This window comes from Gadus morhua, chromosome 16, assembly GCF_902167405.1.
Source record: "Gadus morhua chromosome 16, gadMor3.0, whole genome shotgun sequence".
NCBI classification, from domain to species: domain Eukaryota; kingdom Metazoa; phylum Chordata; class Actinopteri; order Gadiformes; family Gadidae; genus Gadus; species Gadus morhua.
Window position 1 is genome coordinate 27,579,249 of NC_044063.1, and position 20,029 is coordinate 27,599,277.

General features: G+C 46.7%; 1 protein-coding gene across 1 annotated transcript in view; it reads left to right on the forward strand.

The window, feature by feature from the left end:
- ttn.2 (titin, tandem duplicate 2) overlaps window positions 1-20,029 on the forward strand; it is a 219,533-nt gene that overhangs the window by 120,896 nt on the left and 78,608 nt on the right. Inside the window, 40 exon segments of the mRNA XM_030381745.1 lie at window positions 478-969; window positions 1,049-1,351; window positions 1,575-1,733; window positions 1,820-1,963; window positions 2,127-2,319; window positions 4,224-4,311; window positions 4,314-4,404; window positions 4,521-4,570; window positions 4,573-4,807; window positions 4,954-5,135; window positions 5,137-5,178; window positions 5,180-5,249; window positions 5,451-5,546; window positions 5,549-5,713; window positions 5,716-5,748; window positions 6,524-6,610; window positions 6,613-6,792; window positions 6,795-6,833; window positions 6,993-7,014; window positions 7,016-7,220; window positions 7,557-7,871; window positions 7,984-8,098; window positions 8,239-8,547; window positions 8,677-8,858; window positions 9,100-9,229; window positions 9,769-9,920; window positions 10,165-10,312; window positions 10,434-10,654; window positions 10,904-11,000; window positions 11,105-11,401; window positions 12,221-12,520; window positions 13,044-13,358; window positions 13,512-13,738; window positions 13,868-14,018; window positions 14,128-14,409; window positions 14,530-14,832; window positions 15,022-15,327; window positions 15,482-15,763; window positions 16,191-16,378; window positions 16,911-17,022. Coding sequence (XP_030237605.1) covers window positions 478-969; window positions 1,049-1,351; window positions 1,575-1,733; window positions 1,820-1,963; window positions 2,127-2,319; window positions 4,224-4,311; window positions 4,314-4,404; window positions 4,521-4,570; window positions 4,573-4,807; window positions 4,954-5,135; window positions 5,137-5,178; window positions 5,180-5,249; window positions 5,451-5,546; window positions 5,549-5,713; window positions 5,716-5,748; window positions 6,524-6,610; window positions 6,613-6,792; window positions 6,795-6,833; window positions 6,993-7,014; window positions 7,016-7,220; window positions 7,557-7,871; window positions 7,984-8,098; window positions 8,239-8,547; window positions 8,677-8,858; window positions 9,100-9,229; window positions 9,769-9,920; window positions 10,165-10,312; window positions 10,434-10,654; window positions 10,904-11,000; window positions 11,105-11,401; window positions 12,221-12,520; window positions 13,044-13,358; window positions 13,512-13,738; window positions 13,868-14,018; window positions 14,128-14,409; window positions 14,530-14,832; window positions 15,022-15,327; window positions 15,482-15,763; window positions 16,191-16,378; window positions 16,911-17,022 — 7,308 coding nt within the window.

Sequence of the window (20,029 nt, forward strand, 5' to 3'; positions counted from 1 at the left end):
GTCTGCTGCATTACAACCTAGATTTTATAGTATTTATAATCCTGTCTGCTAGGTAACAACCTAGGTTGCATCGTATATATTATCCAATCTGCTTCGTAGCAACATAGTTTGAATAATTTATATTATCCCAATTGCTACCTTACAATCTAGGTTGCATCATATATATTATCCTATCTTCTACGTAGCAAAATATTTTCTATAGTATATATTACCCTATCTGCTAATCAAGAATATAAGGTTCAACATAACATCAACCTATATCTTCTTCTCAAACGTTTTCATGACAGGACATAAAAGTGTCCCTGAACCACAGCTTTGAAAACCCTGAGCACATTGGAATGATCCTTTATAAAAGAAAACCATCAGCAAATCAGCTCAATGTTCAATGCTTCATGAACGATAGTTTAAGAAACTTGGATCGGTTGAACACACAAATCATTAGAGTTGAATCTACAAACTGGTTGGTCTTTGTTTCAGATCCTCCCAAGGTGTTCCTCAGCGGCAATGTGCAGTCGGGTCTGAACATCAAGAGAGGCTGTGAGATCTGTCTAGATGCCAACATTTCCGGATATCCATACCCTCAGATCACCTGGTACTGGAATGACCAGGTCATCAGACCAGAGGCCCTCAGGGTGAGGCCCGACAGACCCATCAAGAAGAAGGTTGTGAAGAGCCAAGTGGAGGAGAAGAAAGAGGAAGGAGAGAAGAAAGAAGAGAAGAAGGAAGGAGAGACCAAGGTGGAAGAGAAGAAAGAAGAGGAGAAGAAGGAAGAGGAACAGCCAGCAGAGGCAGAGCCAGAGGAGTCTGACTATCCCACCATCAACGAGCGTCTGAGCCTCGAAGACTGCAAGAGGGGGGAGTCCCGGATCGTTGTCAAGGACACCATCCGTGGAGACCATGGAGTCTACACCATCACGGTGAAGAACGACCAGGGAAAAGCTTCTGCTTCTTGTGATGTCAACGTGCTTGGTAAGATCTCTTCTGCTCTTAAAGTCTGCTAACATCCTGTTAGCATCGTGTTTAACCACTCTTTTCTGCTCTGCATCAGATACTCCTGGACCTGCGGTCAACTTCCGCTTCGAGGAGGTGAGGAAGAACTATGTAGTCTGCAAGTGGGACACACCCCTGGACGACGGTGGAAGCGAGATTCTCAATTACACCTTGGAGAAGAAAGACAACTCCAAGATTGAGATTGGCTGGAGCTCAGTCACCGCCACCTTGCGCGGCTGTCGCTACCTGGTGCCCAAACTCATCGAGAAGAAGGAGTACATCTTCAGAGTGGTGGCCGAGAACAAGTTTGGTGCTGGTCCGGCCTGCGTGTCCAAACCCCTCATTGCCAAGGATCCCTTCGGTATTGCACACATAGTTTAATATATAGAGGTGTTTTGCTGATATATAACTCATGATATAATGTCAAATAGTTTAATATATGGAGATGTTTTACTGATATAGATCATGATATAATGTCACATCGTTTAAAATATGGAGATGTTTTACTGATATTTAACTCACGTCATAATGGCAAGTAGTTGTACCAGGTGTTGAACTGACCACCTTGTCCCCTCACCTCCTAGATCCTCCAGAGATTCCAGATAAGCCAGACATCGATGACATCACTGCCCACAGCATGGTGGTGTTGTGGAGCGAGCCCGCGGACAACGGCAGCCCCATCCTGGGCTACTGGGTAGAGCGCCGTGAGATTAACAGCTCCAAATGGGCCCGCGTCAACAGGTGTGGCCCCACACACACACAGGACAACATGGAGGATGCATACAAGTGGTACAGGAGATTCTAAACACATGTTTCCTCCTCTGGACAGGGACTTGGTTGCAGACAACAGAGGTGACCGTGGAAGGCCTCATAGAGGGTCTGACCTACATCTTCAGAGTCGCAGCAGAAAACCAGGCTGGGCCTAGCAAGTTCAGCATCCCCTCTGACCCTAAGACTGCCCATGCCCCCATCCGTAAGTCCCAAAGCTGCTGGAAGTTGGTCTATAAATGCAGTAACTAAGGCTAAAATAATAAGTTGCATAAACCTTTCCAATCCTGAATCCAGTACTTAATCCACCAGCCTATTTCCAAAAATTGCCATTGTCCCATTGTTTGTGTGTGTGTGGTTTTCTGCAGTCCTTCCTGGTCCTCCTGTTGCCAGGGTGATGGAAACTACAGACCACTCTATCGATGTGGAGTGGGATGCTCCCCTGGACAACGGTGGAGGAGATATCCTGGGGTACCATGTTGACAAGGTCAGTCTCACCCGAGCTTCTCACAGGCCTCTGAGGACATTTTTCTACTATAAAATAGCAGGCCTGTCGCACCAGTTACTCAAGTAACTCATGTGCGCATGTGCCAAGCAGCCTGCAGCTCACACATCCACACAGCACGTGCGAACGCAAACATACACCGCAAGCACCCACATACACACTGCACACACACGCGCACAAACATACATGGAGCGCACACACACACACACGCACATGCATGCGCACACATGCATGCACACGCACACAACGCATGTCAAGACAAAGGCAGCAACACATACACAGAAGCGCACACACACGCACGCACACACACAAACAAACGCACACACCGTACGTCAAGACAAAGGCAGCGACGCACTCGCCGGGCTAAGACGTTATGTTTTTAAACATAACGGCTCCGCCATCGTCATACGCGCAGGTAAGAACACATACGCACACGCACACACCGCAGCGACACTCGCCCAGGTAAGACGTTATGTTGTTAAACATAACTGCTCCGCCATCGACACACGCACCCAGGTAAGAACACCCACGCACACACCGCAGCAAAACACTCGCCCAGGTAAGACCTTATGTTTTTAAACATAACGGCTCCACCATCAATAAACACTCCTAGGTAACACGTTCTGTCTATAGACTGTAGAAATTGTGATGAAGACTGGAAGAGACAATTTCTCACCTCAACAAGGCTAAGCAATGCTAAGCGGGTCGTTCAATTTGTCATATAAAAACCGTTAAATTCAAACATCGCACCGACCGGCATATAAACACATAAGTCACGGGATCTTAAAGAGACAGTGTCCCTATAACATAGAACGAAAACATGTCAATAACACAGTATGGTGAATTATGTCTATAGAGTCCACCACAAGCCAACCACTTTGTGCTCAAATGTAATATTATTCACCTCCTTGAGCCTCCCGGAATGTCTTTGCACTTTGTTGCTCAAACTTAATATTACTCTCTTCCTTGAGCCTCCCCAAATGTCTTGCGATATTGATATCCCCCCTCCCCCTTGCAGACTGTTTAGTTGTTTTTATTTTTGTGTGTATGCTATGTGTGCCATGTAGGCTACTGCTGCCGGTCTTGGCCAGGACACTGAAAGAGATGTTAATAATCAATGAGGATTATTATTTTCAACTAACCAATAGTAGTTGCATTGCATTTACAATGTCAATGCACTTTTCAGCCCTGAATAACAGTGAAAGCTATTTAATAATTTGATTTGCATGCATAGTATACTACATTTTCCAGTTGAACAATTATCCCTGTTACCATAAACTTGACTAATGGTATAATGTAATCAAATGCTCACACACTAGCTGCTTTCAGACACACGTGTAAATCCCTGATATTCTCCTGATTGGCATTATGTGTGAACAACATTTCCTGACATTTGACCCTGAAAATCCCCTGAATAATACTACCCCGAGGTAGTATTTTCTCCGTAGGAAATGTCAATTACCTTATGTGAATGAGGAGTAGAAGTCTGTATTTCTCACACCACTTCAAGTGGGCGTGTTGATGACGCTTCGTGCATGTCATTGTGTGGCCCCCTAAATTATAATCAGCCTCTTGCCTTTGTTCACTGAATGGTTAAAAAATATTTAAAATGTTGGCACTGCTTTTAAGATTCATTAGCTGGTGAAGGAAAGTTAACATTGCTAAAATTATAGGCAAAATTTTATTATATTATGCGCTCAGAAATTTGTTACATTATCGACTGGGGTTTCCAAATTATTGCTATAATTTAATTAGAACTAGAGGTTGAGCGCACGCAACGCATGCGCGAAAACTTAGTAAATATAATATCTAGAACTATCTAGTATCTAATATTGTCCCTTTTGCTTCAGACAGTTAGAATGTGATTAGTGATGAGAACATACCAATCATCTAGCTAAACAGCTTCAAGGAAATGTGTAGTATAGGTTTGATAGCTCTCCCTCTTGTCTCCGGCCTGTAGGCCTGGGTTGGAACCAAGGACTTGGTCCAGGTCTTACAGAGCGACCCTGGAAGACCGGGCCTTCACGGTCTATGGGCGTCCGAGAGGGAGTCCAAGTACATGGTCAGAGTTATCGCCTGCAATGCTGCTGGAGAAGGAGCACCAGGCGTTCACTGAGTCCGTGTTCGTCAGGAACCTGCTGGTCAGTATCTCCAGTCACATCTTAGCAGCATGTCTGTCAGACTGTTCTGTTCATTATTAGTGTTCGCTAATAATATGCCTCTAATCTCCATCTGATTGCATCCTTCTTATCCACAGAAGAAGCCAGTCATCGAATGGACCTGTCTGTGAAGAACGGTGTGGTCATCAGAGAGCAGGAGAGACACTTAACCTCCCAGCCACTGTCACAGGAAACCCTAAACCTCATCACCTGGGTGGTCAATGACAGCAAACCCAGACAAGGAGCGTGTGGAGATCCTGGCAGGATGGCGACCAGAGCATCGTCCACATCAAGAAGGTCCAGAGGAAGGACTGTGGGAAATACCTGATATCTGCCTGCAACCCAAGTGGAACCAAGTCTGCCTGGGCTCGGGTGGATGTCATGGGTCCGTAGATACATCCAATCTTCTACATATATTATTATTGTAATCACATCATAGCATAAGGATACAACATTGGGATATTGGTATGAGTCCCTGGGATAAGGGGTGCGTATAGTCCATAGGATCAACCTATAGGATTTCTTTTGCAGATGTCCCTGGCCCAGTCACAGACCTGAAGCCTGTGGTCGTCACTCGCAAGATGATCTTCCTGAACTGGGACGACCCAGACGACAACGGTGGAAGTGACATCACTGGCTTCATCGTGGAGCGGAGGGATGCTAAGATGCACACGTGGAGGCAGCCCGTGGAGACGGCCTCCTCCAAGTGCGAGTTGTGTAGGTATCATGGAGGGCCAGGACTACATGTTCCGGGTTCATCGCCAAGAACAAGTATGGCATGGGACCCCCCCTGGAACTGGGACCCATCAAGGCTGTGGACCCACAAGGTGAGGAGGACGTTTCTTTAGAGATGCTCCCTATAGTTGCCTGTGTTAAAAGGCTGGACATTTAGTTAGTTTTGCTTCATGGTAAAGTAATATTGTGCCTAACATTAAATAATAAAAAAACTTAAATAATACCATGCTTTTACCACAGCTTTGCACGATCATCTTTTAAACCCTTTTGGTTGTTTACTCTATGTGATGCAGGACCCCCCAGCTACCCTGAGAAGTTCCACTACACAGAGAGGACCAAGAACTCCATCACCCTGTCCTGGAAACCACCTCGTAATGATGGCGGCAGCCCATCATCGGCTACTTTTGTAGAGAAGAAGAACATGACCAGCAGGTCTTTGAGCCCTGCAACAAAGACATCTGCCCCAACCAGACCATGACCTTGAGGGTCTGGAGGAGTCCTGGATGTACGAGTTGGAGGATTAAATGTGCCAACCTGATTGGAGAGAGCGAGCCCTCCATCCTTTGACGGTTGTGATTCAGGATGATGAAGGTTGAGCCTCAAGTATCTCATGGTTCTGATAGTTCCTTCATCTTGAGGATGCTTGTAACTGGAGTATATATCCTGGGTCTGATAGTTCCTTCATCTTGAGGAGGCTTGTAACTGGATGATATATCCCGGTTCTGATGTGTGGTTAATTTGCAGTTGCGGTGTTAATTAGGATGTTGTCAGCTTACTGTTACATTTAACTGTAATCAGAAAAAGTGGTTATATGCTATATACCCTATAGTATCTTTGGTATAAAGGCTGGGACGAATTTCGAATTATAAAAATATGTAAACTTTATGTTGAAAGTATGGACCGTCACAATTCCATTGAAACAATGGCACGGGTGATATATATATTTTTTTTTTACGGTTTTCGTTTACTGATTTTTCCTAAACGGTTTTGATTTACTAACCGGTTACACGTGTACACGTGTAACCCGTGCACACCCCTAGTTCAATGGTTCCTTCATCTTGAGGAGGCTTTGTCACCTGGAGTATATAGTCCTGGTTCTGATCAGTTCCTTCATCTTGAGGAGGCTTGTAACTGGAGTATATATCCTTGTTCTAATAGCTACTTCATCTGGAGAGTATGTAAGTACGTTGCTGAAAACTATGGGCCACGTAGCTCAAGCACTCTGTCAGAAGCAGTCAGATCAAGATCCAGGGTGTTCAATCCGTATATATTTATGCATACTTACTATTAATACAGCGTATCGTTCTTTGATGATATCCAATGATATGAGGACGAATACATTTATAATGTGGTGTTCTCCTCCCAGTGTCTCCTGATATCCACATGCTGAAGGTCTTCAAGGGAGACTCCATCACGGTGAGGAAGGGCGACCTCATCGAGATCCCGGCCGACGTGATGGTCTTCCCATCCCCAAGGTGGAGTGGTTCAAGGACGACGTTCTGATAGTGGAGGCTTCAGAGAGCCTGCTGATGGAGACAGTGGAGACCGGCAGGATGAACTGTAACACCTGCGTCCTCCATGCCTTCGGCCAACCGGCGGGACAAGGGCAGCACTACACCGTCACTGCCTCCAACAACATGGCACCTGCAGACACACCGTCTTCGTCATGGTGCTGGGTGAGAAGACATGACCCATGGGACGATCCTGATTGAGGGTCACATGGAGATCATATTATTGAACAATATGTTCAAAACGATGATCCTAATGTGTCCCTGATTGAGGGTTACATATTTAACCACATTATTTGAACAACATAAATTCCATGGCTTTTGCAGACCGCCCACTGCCCCCCAGGAATGGATGGTGTCCACATCAAGGGAGAGTCTTGCTCCCTGCAGTGGGACAAACCGCTCGACAACGGTGGCAGCGAGCTCACCAACTACATTGTGGGAGGAAGGAGGTGTTGAGCTGAGGAGCCAGAGCTGTGGAGGAGGGCGAGGAGCCCGCCTGCTGCACCCCAGTGGACCGAAGTCACCAACAGCATCATTGAGAGGAGATTTGGGGTCAGTTCTGAACCCTCCTTTGGTCACCTGACAGTTTTACCTCCGCATTCAGAAAGAAAAGTAGCAGGAACCGATGAGATGATGTGTGCTGCTGATCTCCAGATGTAGAATATATTAGATCATGTGTTGATATGCATTTTAGAGCAGAACTTCTGGTGGGTGATGGCACAGATTCTGGGCAGAAAACCAGAAATTGAAAGGACCGTTATGCATAGTTTCTGGTTTAAGAGAGGAAAGAGTAAGAGATATTTTACCAGTAGCAAAATGTACCTGCGTGGTTGGACTTTTTCAGAAGGGGAATAGATTAAATAATGTTGATAATGGGATGATCTCTAGGTGTGGAACCTGGAGACCAATAAAACCTACCTGTTCCGGGTCCGAGCTGAGAACCGCTACGGTAGGTCCGACCCCTGTGCCACAGAAGAAGTTCTCATCACGGATCCATTCGGCCTTCCTGGGCCACCAGAGAAGCCAACCATCGCTGAGTACTCCAAGACCTCCATGACCTTAACCTGGGAGCCCCCCAGGGAAAATGGCGGCTCTCTGGTCACCGGCTACTGGCTGGAGAAGAGGGAGAAAGGCTCCTCCTACTGGGCCAAGGTCAACAAGGTTCCCGTCACAAAGCGTGGCCTTAAGGGCTGGGAATACCAGGTGAGCTGAGGGCAGAGCTGTGTCTCTAGATCACATAAAGCACAACATGGCTTCCCCTGTGGTTGAGTCTGAGTTGGAGTCCTTTCGCTCTACCTGTGTGTCCTGGTTCCAGGTTACCCGTCTGAATGAGGGGACGGAGTACGAGTTCCGAGTAGCAGCGTCCAACTCTGCAGGAATCGGACCTTTCAGTGGCGCTTCAGACTCTGCCTTTGCTATCGACCCTCTCAGTAAGTGAACACTGCTGGTTACTGCTGCAGCTGAACCATGATCACCACCTGTCCACATGTTCCCCAAGCATGCGCTTGAATTGAGTTAATATGTCAAGGCATTCAGTGATAAACTAATAGGTTGCATTTCCCCCAACCAGCTCCCCCCGGCATGCCGGCTGCCCCGACGATTGCGGACAAGACCAAGCACAGCGTCACCTTGGCTTGGAGTGCCCCAGAGTGGGACGGTGGAAGTCCTATCAAAGGCTACATCATCGAGATACAAGATGAAGGCTCCTCAGAGTGGGCGAGGATCAACGACGCAGAATCTCTGCACCCCAGTACCGAGTTCACTGTCCCCAGCCTCCGAGAGCTCAAACTGTACCGCTTCAGGATCATCGCGGTCAATGACATCGGGGAGTCCGACCCCAGTCCTCGCACCGCAGAGGTTCTGGTAGAGGAGGTTCAGGGTACGTTATAGTACATATAGGATAACTCTATAATATACATTATTTATCATATAGAATTACTAAAATAATTCACAGTATGTTGTGTCCTGAGGCTCCTCTGAAATCTCCTCTGCCCTTTGACCTCCACAGTTGAACCCAAGCTGTTGCTGGACATGCTGGCAGACGACCTGCTCTGCATCAGGGCTGGTGACCCAATCAGGATCCCGGTCATTGTCAAGGGCCGCCCCGTTCCCAAGGTTACCTGGGACTTTGATGGCAAAGCCAAGTCGCACAAGAAGAACAAAGTGCACACATTGCCAGTAGACTCTGAGGTCTGTCATCTCAACCATTTTTTATTAATGTTCTAAGCTCTTCATTAATTAAGCAGCCTACACTGGGGGCTTTTCTAAGAGAGTAATATAGTGGAAATATTATCATCAGTGCACATCACTGCATTTTAAAAAAAATATTTACAAATGTATAAAATAAACATGAAACCATCATTCAAACTAGGTGGAAATGAAGAGAAAAGTGGTAAAGTGTTGAGACTGTGTTGTTTGGTCATGTTGGCAGATTGAATCTACAGACATGACCTCTACCGTGACCATCCCTGTCAGCCTGAGGAGTCATTCAGGACGCTTCACCATCACCGGAAAGAACAAGTCTGGACAGAAACACATCAACGTCAGAGTTAATGTCCTTGGTACGTCTCAATATGCTGCCTCCATACAGCCTTCATACAGCATCAATACAGCCTTCATACAGCCTCCATATAGCCTTCAAACAGCCTCCATATAGCCTCCATACAGCCTCCAAACAGCGTCGATATAGCCTCCATATAGCCTCCATATAGCCTCCATACAGTCTTCATATAGCCTCCATACAGCCTCCATATAGCCTCCTACAGCATCCATATAGCCTCCATATAGTCTTCATATAGCCTCCATGCAGCCTCCATATAGCCTCCATACAGCGTCCATATAGCCTCCATATTACCTCCTTATAGCCTTCATATAGCCTACATACAGCATCCATATAGCCTCCATACAGCGTCCATATAGCCTCCATACAGTCTTCATATAGCCTCCGTAAGTTCCTAAGTGGATGGGTTCCGAAATGGAAGAGTTCCTAACTGGATGAGTTCCTAACTGGATAAGTTCCTAACGATGAGTTCCTAACTGGATGAGTTACTGACTGGATGAGCTCCGAACTGGATGAGTGAATGACTGGATGTGTCTCCAGATGTTCCTGGGGCTCCAAAGGATCTGAGGGTGACTGACATTGCCAAGTCAACGATGAGGCTAATCTGGAAGCTTCCAGACAACGATGGAGGAGAGAGAATCAAGAGCTACTTCATAGAGAAGAGATGTGTCACCGACAAGGCCTGGACCACGGTATGACTCCTACCTCCCTCCTCCTTCCTTCTCTGTTCCTCTGACATTGGAAACATTGGGAGGAAGAATCATTTGCTCGGCTTGGATCCACTCCAATCGGGAGGGTGCCCATTGTTGAGATGGGATTTAAGTTGTGTACTATTGATTGTTGTGTCTATAGTTGTGTACTTGATGTTGTTCTGTCTTAAGTTGTGTGATCATGGTTGGGGTGTTTCTTAAGTTGTGTACTTGTGGTTGTGTGCAGGTGAACGCCACGTGCGCAAGCCAGGCGTATGTGGTCCCAGGTCTTCTGGAGGGACAGGAGTACCTGTTTAGGGTCCGCGCTGAGAACCGCATCGGATTCAGCCCTTACACTGTAACCAGTGAGCCTTCAAGGGCCCGGGACCCCATCTGTAAGTTACCCCCCCCCCCCCCCCCCCCCCCCCCCCCCCCACACACACACACACACACACACACACACACACACCAGAGCTGTAGAGGAAGCTTCTATAACCCCTGGATACCCCTTCCCAGACCCTCCTGACCCCCCCACGAAGGTCAGGGTGAATCTGGTCACCAAGACCACGGTGACCCTGACCTGGGAGGCCCCTAAGAACAACGGCGGCTCTCGGGTCACACACTACCTCATTGAGCGTCTGAGCTGGGACACCAGTGGCAAGGAGAAGGAGACTTGGAAGCAGTGCAACAAGAGAGAAGTGGAGGAGCTCACCTTCGTGGTGGAGGACCTGAAGGAGGTCAGTCCTAAACACAACCAAACACACCATCTAACACTCTGAACACATCCACATGGAACCAAGTACAGTCCCCCACACACCGCCAAGAAGGGGGAGATCCCAAGGCTGGCAAGGGTTCAACCAATCATAGAAGGTTGCAGCACCCACACTTATTCAGAGAGGGCGCCAATCCTTGGGTTTGATTTTTCTGTTTACAAACATCCTCATGACCTCACTAAAGTGTGTGTGTGTGTGTGTGTGTGTCCGCAGGGAATAGAATACGAGTTCAGGGCGAAGGCTGTGAATGCAGCCGGCCCCAGCAGACCCTCGGCAACGGCCGGACCCCTGGTGATCAAGGATCAGACATGTAAGACCTCCACACCCATCCCACACCACGCCCCCAGCAGTTAACACATCCTTGTAAATTCCTTGGGAGGGGGTTGTGATCACGCCATCTGTCACTCTCTCCAGGCGCACCCACCATCGAAATGCGTGAGGCGGTGGAGGGAGAGGAGGGCTGTGATGTCAGTCTGCTGGCTAAGATCAGCGGCTGCCCCTTCCCCACCCTCACCTGGCTGAAGGCCAGCCTGGCCAAACCTGAGGACAAGACAGGGGTGCAGTACGACCAGCACACCAACAAGCTGGTCACCCAGGAGAAGTGTACCCTGCTCATCCAGCAGTCCAAGAGGGAGGACTCTGCCCTCTACACCCTGACCGCCAGCAACAGCCTGGGCAAGGCATCCAAGGACATCACCCTGACTGTCCTCGGTGAGAATAAACAGCTCATAATAAGCAGAGTGATGTCTCCTTTAACACTCTTAATCAGTGGATCCCCAACTTGTTTTGTCTGACCCAACCCCCGACTTAAAAACAAGTAAGGCCTAACCATTGAGTGTTATAGTGCCTTATATTGTGTATGAAATGCCACACATCGTAGCATTATACTTATACTTTGGGAATCTGGGAAGCCTAACCCTCACTCGGACGCGGATATTAAATAAACCGTTCTCAGAGAGAGGTTCACCAAATTACCATGTTTAAAGTCTTACAAAACAGTTGTGGGTTCAGTGGCTCTTTAAGTTTCAATATGTAAACGATACAAAACCACTTAAATTATCTTATGCTGTCATGTATATCATGTATATTAAAACATAGAATAAAGGGTCCATCAATTGGTTAGATGTTGAAATTCAAACATTTGGCTTGATAATGTTGAGGTTTTATCTCAAAGATTACCGTTTCTTTCTCTTTGGCCACCCTGTTCATAAAATGTATAATGCTACAAATGCAAGCAGTTTCATAAGTGGTTTTAATAGCCAATGTGTTACCTGATTCGGCAATAGATGGTGAATTAACAGACTTATTTATAGATTAATTTACATTCAAATCTTCGAGAATGCCATTTTAATGAAACAAAATGTGAATTGTTAATGTTAATAGGTCATACAATGTCCTATTTACATTAACCTAACTAAATAACTGTGAATAATGTGGGTGAATTATGAATAATGTCAGTAAGGTTTTTATCCACCATATTGATTGTTAATAAAGTGACCTCATGTAAACATAACCCCTCCCTCTCTTCAGGTCGCCCCGGCCCCCCGGTGGGACCCATCAAACTGACGGAGGTGTTTGCTGAGCGCATCGGTCTGGCATGGAACCCTCCCAAAGACAACGGAGGATCAAAAATCACCAACTACGTGGTGGAGAAGCGTGAGGACAACAGAAAGTCCTGGGTGCACGTGTCCAACGACCCCAAGGATTGTGCTTATGTGGTGACCCGACTCACGGAGAACCACGAGTACGAGTTCCGGGTCATGGCTCAGAACAAGTTTGGAGTGGGACCACCCATAAGCAGTGAACCAGAGAAGGCCAGGAACCTCTTCAGTAAGTTCAGACTACATGGACATTCATGTGACCTTTTCTGTTCTTATCTATATCAAGTGGTATTTATTTCATGTCAAAAGCAATCTAATGAATCTATTTAATGAGCTTCTCTCAAAATAAATGTGAAGCAGTACTGGATTGTAAAATAGTTGACAGTCAGCCTTTCAGGTGTACCAGTGATGTCTGTCAGCCTCTTAGGTGTACCAGTGATGTCAGTCAGCCTCTTCGGTGTACCGGTGATGTCAGTCAGCCTCCAAGGTGTACCAGTGGTTTCAGTCCGCCTCTAAGGTGTACCAGTGGTGTCAGTCCGCCTCTATGGTGTACCACTTGTGTCAGTCATTCTCTAAGGTGTACCAATGGTGTGAGTCCGCCTCTAAGGTGTACCAATGGTGTCAGTCCGCCTCTAAGGTGTAAAAAAGGTGTCAGTTAGCCTCTAAAGTGTACCAGTGTTGCCAGTCAGCCTCTCAGGTGAACTACTGTGGAGCAGAGATAAAGAAGCCTATGGTTGCCCTTTGCCTTCCAGCGGTTCCTGGTCAGTGTGAGAAGCCCACGGTCACCGAGGTGTGTCTGGAGTCCATGACAGTGAACTGGGAAGAGCCTGAGTACGACGGAGGCTCCTCAATTACCGGCTACTTCATTGAGAAGAAGGAGACCACCTCCAAGCGCTGGGCCAGGGTCAGCCGCGAGCCAATCAGAGCGCTGCCTCTGGGGAACAACTGGGACGTCACCGGGCTGATAGAGGGCTCCATGTACCAATTCAGGGTCATCGCCATAAACGCGGCCGGCTGCGGCCTCCCCAGTGTTCCCTCGGACCCTGTGCTCTGCAGGGACCCCATCAGTAAGACCCCCACACCCCTGCTCCATCACTTCACAACATCCATCTCTGAAACAAGCCTAACCTGTTCTTGTGTGTGTGTGTGTGTGTGTGTGTGTGTGTGTGTGTGTGTGTGTGTGTGTGTGTGTGTGTGTGTGTGTGTGTGTGTGTGTGTAGCACCCCCTGGCCCCCCGTCCCCCAAAGTGACAGACTGGACCAAGTCCACCGTGGAGCTGGAATGGATTCCCCCTCAGACGGACGGAGGCTCCAAGGTGACCGGCTACTTCGTGGAGTACAAGGAGGTGGACAAGGCGGAGGAGGAGAAGAAGGCTCAGAGAATGGCCCTGATGCTGAGCGAGCCAGAAGAGGAGGAGAAGGAGGGAGAGCCTGAGGAGTGGGAGAAGGTCATTACTAGTTACCACACAGTAGATCCATATCTCTTTCAAACATCCCTGGGTGCTTATTGAAATAGTTTGGACTGTATCGATTTTGCACTATTACTAAATCTGTAGTGATTCATCCTCCTACTGCAGGCTAAAGATAAGGAAATCAGAGGAACCAAGTTTGTGGTTCCCGACCTAAAGGAGGGCAGTCAGTACCGCTTCAGGGTGAGAGCCGTCAACGCTGCTGGGGTTGGAGAGCCAGGACACGTCTCAGAGCTAATTGAGCTCAAAGACAGAACCAGTAAGGACTTCCACATACCTCATGATGTAGCCTGGCGGAAATAATACTTCATATAATAGTCCTTCATAGGTGATGATAATATGTCCTACCCTCCTGTCCTCTCCTCTAGTTGCTCCATGAGATGGACCTGGATGCATCTGTAAGGAGAAGATCGTAGTACATGCTGGTGCCACCATCCGTATCATTGCCTACGTCTCTGGTAAACCAGCTCCACTTATCAGCTGGTGTCGCGATGATGCAGACGTTCCCAAGGAGGCGGTTGTGGAGACCACTGGCATCTCTAACTCTCTGGTCATCAAGAACTGCAGGCGCCAACACCAAGGAATCTACACCCTTTCCGCCAAGAACGAGGGTGGCGAGAGGAGAAAGGCTGTGGTCGTAGAAGTTCTTGGTGAGTTTTGAGGAGACATGATGAGGTCTAGTCAGATTATTCACAGAATCCCTCAACATCTTCTAGAAATAGGGCGAACCTGTTGATGTGATGGTAACTGTTGTTGGTCTTTGTGTCTAGATGTGCCTGGCCCAGTGGGTCTTCCCTTTGCTGGAGAGAATCTGACCAACGACTCGTGTAAACTGACGTGGTCTTCTCCTGAGGACAACGGTGGCTCGGCCATCACCAACTATATCATAGAGAAGAGAGAGTCTGATCGCATGGGCTGGACCTCGGTGTCCTACACGGTGACCAGGAACAACGCGGTTGTCCAGGGTCTCATTGACGGGAAGGGATACTTCTTCAGGATCGCAGCAGAGAACATCATTGGCATGGGACCCTTCATCGAGACCGACAAGATGGTTCTCATCAAGGACCCCATCTGTAAGGAACATGTGGATGTTTGGATGTTGGATGTATCGTATACAGTACCTTATAAAGAATGTCGTTTTTAATTGTGACATTGCATTAGATCCTGTGATAATGTAAAGAACCAGTTTGTACTTATATTCATGGACGCCAGTGTTGTCGAATGTAGTGTTGGTACTGCTTCTAAGGGTTTCTGTCTGACAGCTGTTCCTGAGCGTCCAGAAGAGCTGGAAGTCACCGCCATCACCAAGGAATCCATTTCTGTTTCCTGGAGACCACCCAAGTACGATGGTGGTGCTGAGATCACCCAGTATATCTTGGAGTCTCGTCTGATCGGAAAAGACAACTTCACGCCTATCGGTGGAGAAGAGAAGCTGATGGACAAGAAGTTTACCCATGCTGACCTGAAGGAGGGTTCCAGCTACGAGTTCAGAGTTTCTGCCGTCAACCAGGTCGGCAAGGGCAAAGCCTCCTTCTGCACCAAACCCATCCAGGTCAAGGAGGAGCTTGGTGAGCACTGCACTGCATCGTCGATCTCGGTTGCACACTGTATCTAGCGTGTGACTATGAACTGTGGACAGGGCCCTCTGCTTGTAGAATAGATCTAGTCAGTGACGTCTGCTGTTATGAAGGGCCCTGACCGTTTCTCTTCTCTGTTTCTCAGAACCTCCCGCCCTGGACCTGGACTTCAGAGACAAGATGATGGTGAAGGTAGGAGACATGTGCAACCTGCAGGGTCGCTACAGTGGCAAGCCAGCGCCCACCATCACCTGGAGCAAGAACGACGAGGAGCTGAAGGCTGATGAGGAGATCAGCTCCCACAGCACTAGCAGACACCTCAACCTCACCATCTCCAAGGCCAAGAGGGAGCACAGTGGCTGCTACACGGTCACTCTGGAGAATGCAGTGGGAACACGCAAGGGACTGTGCTCCATAACCGTGGTCGGTGAGTACTGCTGCAGTCTGCCTCGCATTAATCTCCCTGGTTGGTTAGTTCTGTAGTCTGCCTCACATTAGTCTCCCTGGTTGTATAGTTTTGTAGTCTGCCTAGCAGTAGTCTCCCTGGTTGGTTAGTTCTGTAGTCTGCCTAGCCTTAGTCTCCCTGGTTGGTTAGTTCCGAGGTCTGCATAGCCTTAGTCTCCCTGGTTGGTTAGTTCTGTAGTCTGCCTAGCCTTAGTCTCCCTGGTTGGTTAGTTCAGTACTCTGCATAGCCTTAGTCTCCCTGGTTGGTTAGTTCTGTAATCGGCTTCACAATAGTCACCCACCAGACCCCAGTTCAATCTCCTTTGAGTCGCTGCTGGTTCTTGGCTGGTTGACTAGAGCCTTTAGACAGGGTGTGGTTAGTGTTTCTAAGGTGATCTTTTCTTTTCCAGACCGACCACAGCCTCCAGAGGGTCCTGTAGTATTCGACGAGGTCTACAGGAACTACATGGTGATCTCCTGGAGCCCTCCTCTGGACGACGGTGGCTGTGCCATCTCTAACTACATCGTCGAGAAAAGAGACACCAACAGAGAGCTGTGGATGCCCGTCACCGCCTCCTGCACCCGGACCAGCTGCAAGGTCAGCTCCGCTTGATGCTCCAGTCAAACCAAGACTAACCTGCTAACAGTGTCTGCAGGGTCGCTCAGGTTCCCATGCTGGTAGAATATAGGGGGGCATCATCGGATCATGCGTACAAATGTATAGACATCCAAGAGCTAAGGAAGCTATAATAATGTATATTGATGATGTAATCTAGGAGCTAATGCAGTTATCATAAAATATAATGATGATGCCATCCAGGAGTTAATGCAGCTATAATAATTTATAATGATGATGACATCCAGGAGCTAATGCAGTTATAATAATGTATAATGAAGGTCACATTAAGGAGCTTTGCTAATGCAGCTGTAATTTTGTATTTGGACATCTAGGAGCTATGCCAATACGGCTATAATAATGTATTATGAAAGCCAGGACATATGCTAATGTTGATATAATTATGTCTTACAGCTAGAAACTATGCTAATAGCTATACCAATGTAGCTATAATAATGTAGCAATACTAAAATAGCTATGCTAATGTAACTATGCAAATGTTTTCTGACATCAGGTTCCAAAGCTGATCGAGGGCAGAGACTACATTGTCAGGATCATGGCTCAAAACATCTACGGCATCAGCGAACCTCTACTGTCTACCGAGACCAAGGCTAAAGATGTCTTCAGTAAGCCATACCTCCTCTTTAATGATCATAATAATTATCATCGTTTGAATAATAATAACAAATATAGCTGCATGCAGCAATATGGGTGTCAAGCATCATGGGACTCGATAAGCTAAATCTGCCAGACGGACGTAATCGGCTAGGTGGCTACATGACGACTGTCTCGGTAATCGGTAATAACGACAGCTGGTGGAATGAACTACAGAATTATGCGCATAAGCAGACGTAATCGGCTAGGCGGCTACATGATGACTGTATCGGCTAGGTGGCTACATTATGACCGTCTCGGTAATCTGTAATAATGACGGCAGGTGGGATGAAGTACAGCATTATGCGAGTACGTGTAAATGTAGACAAAATGGAAAAATGACCCTATCTAGTGGTAGGGGCGCATGAGGAACGTCTCGGTAATCGGTAAACTAATTCTGCCGGAAGGACATAAATACATAGGGGTATTCGGAACAAAATCCCTAACAGAGACGCAATGTTAACAAGCATCAGTTCTTGAGGTTGTTTATGAAGCATCTAATGCAGTTAGAATTGCAGTTTATATTGTAAGTGGGCGGAATGATAAATAAAGTCATTGTTGTTTGACGTCCCCCTGAGGTCAAAGGTCACCAAATTGTTTGGCTGTCCCCAGAATGATGTCATGAGTCTATGTAGCAAGTTTGGCTATGATATGTTAAAGAGTTGCTGAGAACAGGCTTGTGAACAAACTTGACAGCTTGGTCTGAAGATCAAATATGGCAAGTTTCATGATGATTGGACATAATCTAGCAAGTTTGGCTAAGATATGTTAAAGAGTTGCTGAGAACAGGCTTACTCCCTGTTTGGCGGCTTTGCCGTCAAGTTTGATTGGTTGTCACGGCCAAACGGTTTTGAATTAGAAAATGCTGTTTCTATCACATTTGTTCAGCTTGGTCTGAAGATCATATAGGGCAAGTTTCTGAGTCTATGTACCAAGTTTGGCTATGATATGTTAAATAGATGCTGAGAACAGTCTTACTTGCTGTATTGCGGCTTTAATGTCAAGTTTGATTGGCTGTCACAGCCAAACGGTTTAGAACTAGAAAAAGCTGTTTTGCACATTTCTTCAACTTGGTCTGAAGATCATATATGACATAATCTGTGGCCTGCGGATATGTAATATTGATTGTGACAACTTTGAATATGGCGGCCAATTTCTGAGGTTGCCATGGGAAATATTTCATTGGCTATATGGGGCGGTCTGACAGTATCACCAGACATTGAAAATAAGTGTGAAATCTACTCACGTGAAGAGAGAGGAGTTAAAACACGTCTTTGTTAATTATAGCGCCCCCTAGAGGTCGATGGTCACCAAATTCATTGAGTGTCCCCATAATGATGTCGTGGGTCTATGTACTAAGTATGGATATGATATGTCGAAGGGCTGCTGAGATATTGGCTAACATCCTGTTTGGCGGCTTCGCAGTCGATTTGATTGGCTGTCGCGGATATGTCCGTGCTAAATCATTTACTAGCTATACGGAGAGGTCTGATAGCATCACCATACATTGGAAATTTGTTAGAAATATACTCATGTGAGGAGAAAGGAGAAAAAACACATAAACATTAAAAACAGCGCCCCCTAGAGGTCAAAGGTAACCAAATTCATTGAGTGTCCCCATGACAATGTCATGGGTCTATCTACCAAGTTTGGTTATGAAATGTCAAAGCGCTGCTGAGAAATAGGCTTACTTCCTGTTTGGTGGCTTTGCCGCCAAATTTGATTGGCTGTAGCGGCCAAACGGTTATGAATTTGAACGATATTTCATTTTTTTATATCAAGCATGGCCTGAAGATCATGTGTGCCAAAAATCGAGATGATTGGACAAAATATGTGATAGGAGTAGCATTTTGAAGGTTTTGGACATAAACCAAGATGGCGGAAAATCCATCATGGCGCAAAATGACGTCATAGTTGAATTCGGCTTGGTTCAAGGAATCCAATGATACCTGGTTTGTGAATATTGGAACAATGGGTCGAATGTCAAATGTACTCATGTGAAGAGGGAGGAGTTAAAACCCGTCTTTGTTCCCGTCTTTGTTTTTGATCACCAAATTCATTGAGTGTCCCCGCAATGAGGTCATGGGTCTAGGTACCAAGTATGTTTATGATATGTCAAAGGGCTGCTGAGATATTGGTGTATTTCCAGTTAAGGGGCTTCGCGGTCGAATTTGATTGGTTGTCACGGATGTTTCCATGAGATATCATTTACTAGCTATACGGGGAGGTCTGATAGTATCACCAGACATTGAAGATTTGTATGAAATATACTCATGTGAAGAGAGAGGAGTCAAAACACATCGACATTAATAACAGCGCCCCCTAGAGGTCAAAAGGTCACCAAATTCATTCAGGCGCAAAATGACGTCATAGGCTGCGTTAGGACCAAGGAATCCAATGATACCTTGTTTGTGAATATTGGACGAATGGGTCGAAAGTTATGAACATGAATGCATGTCCAGCTTTGACCTGTTGGTGGCGCTAGAGCTGTTGGGTTAGCAACCTGAAATTGGCTTGATGGGCTAATGGGGCGGTCTTGAACCAGTGTGCCAAATTTCACAACTTTTCACGAAGAGGTTCTATGGGCTGCCATTGACTCCCACTGAAGGATAATAATAATAGGAATTCATACAAAAACAATAGGTTGTCTCGCAACATAGTTGCTGACACCCAATAACAATCCTTACAAAAATTCATACAAAAACAATAGGTTGTCTCGCAACTTCGTTGCTTGACGCCCAATTAAAGTTGTAAGCAGCCTTTATCGTGGGCCAAGCCTAGTGCCGACTATGGAAACCCTTTTTGATTTAATCAGGTTAATACTTAAGGGGTAGCCTCAGTTTAGGTCTGGTGATAAACTTTCAGAAGTTATTCACCTTTTTCTCACAAGATACTGCCATGGGGATGCCACGCAATTTAATTTGACAAATATACACCCCCTGAAAACAGCCCTCCTCTTTCATCCACCAGTGGGCCTCG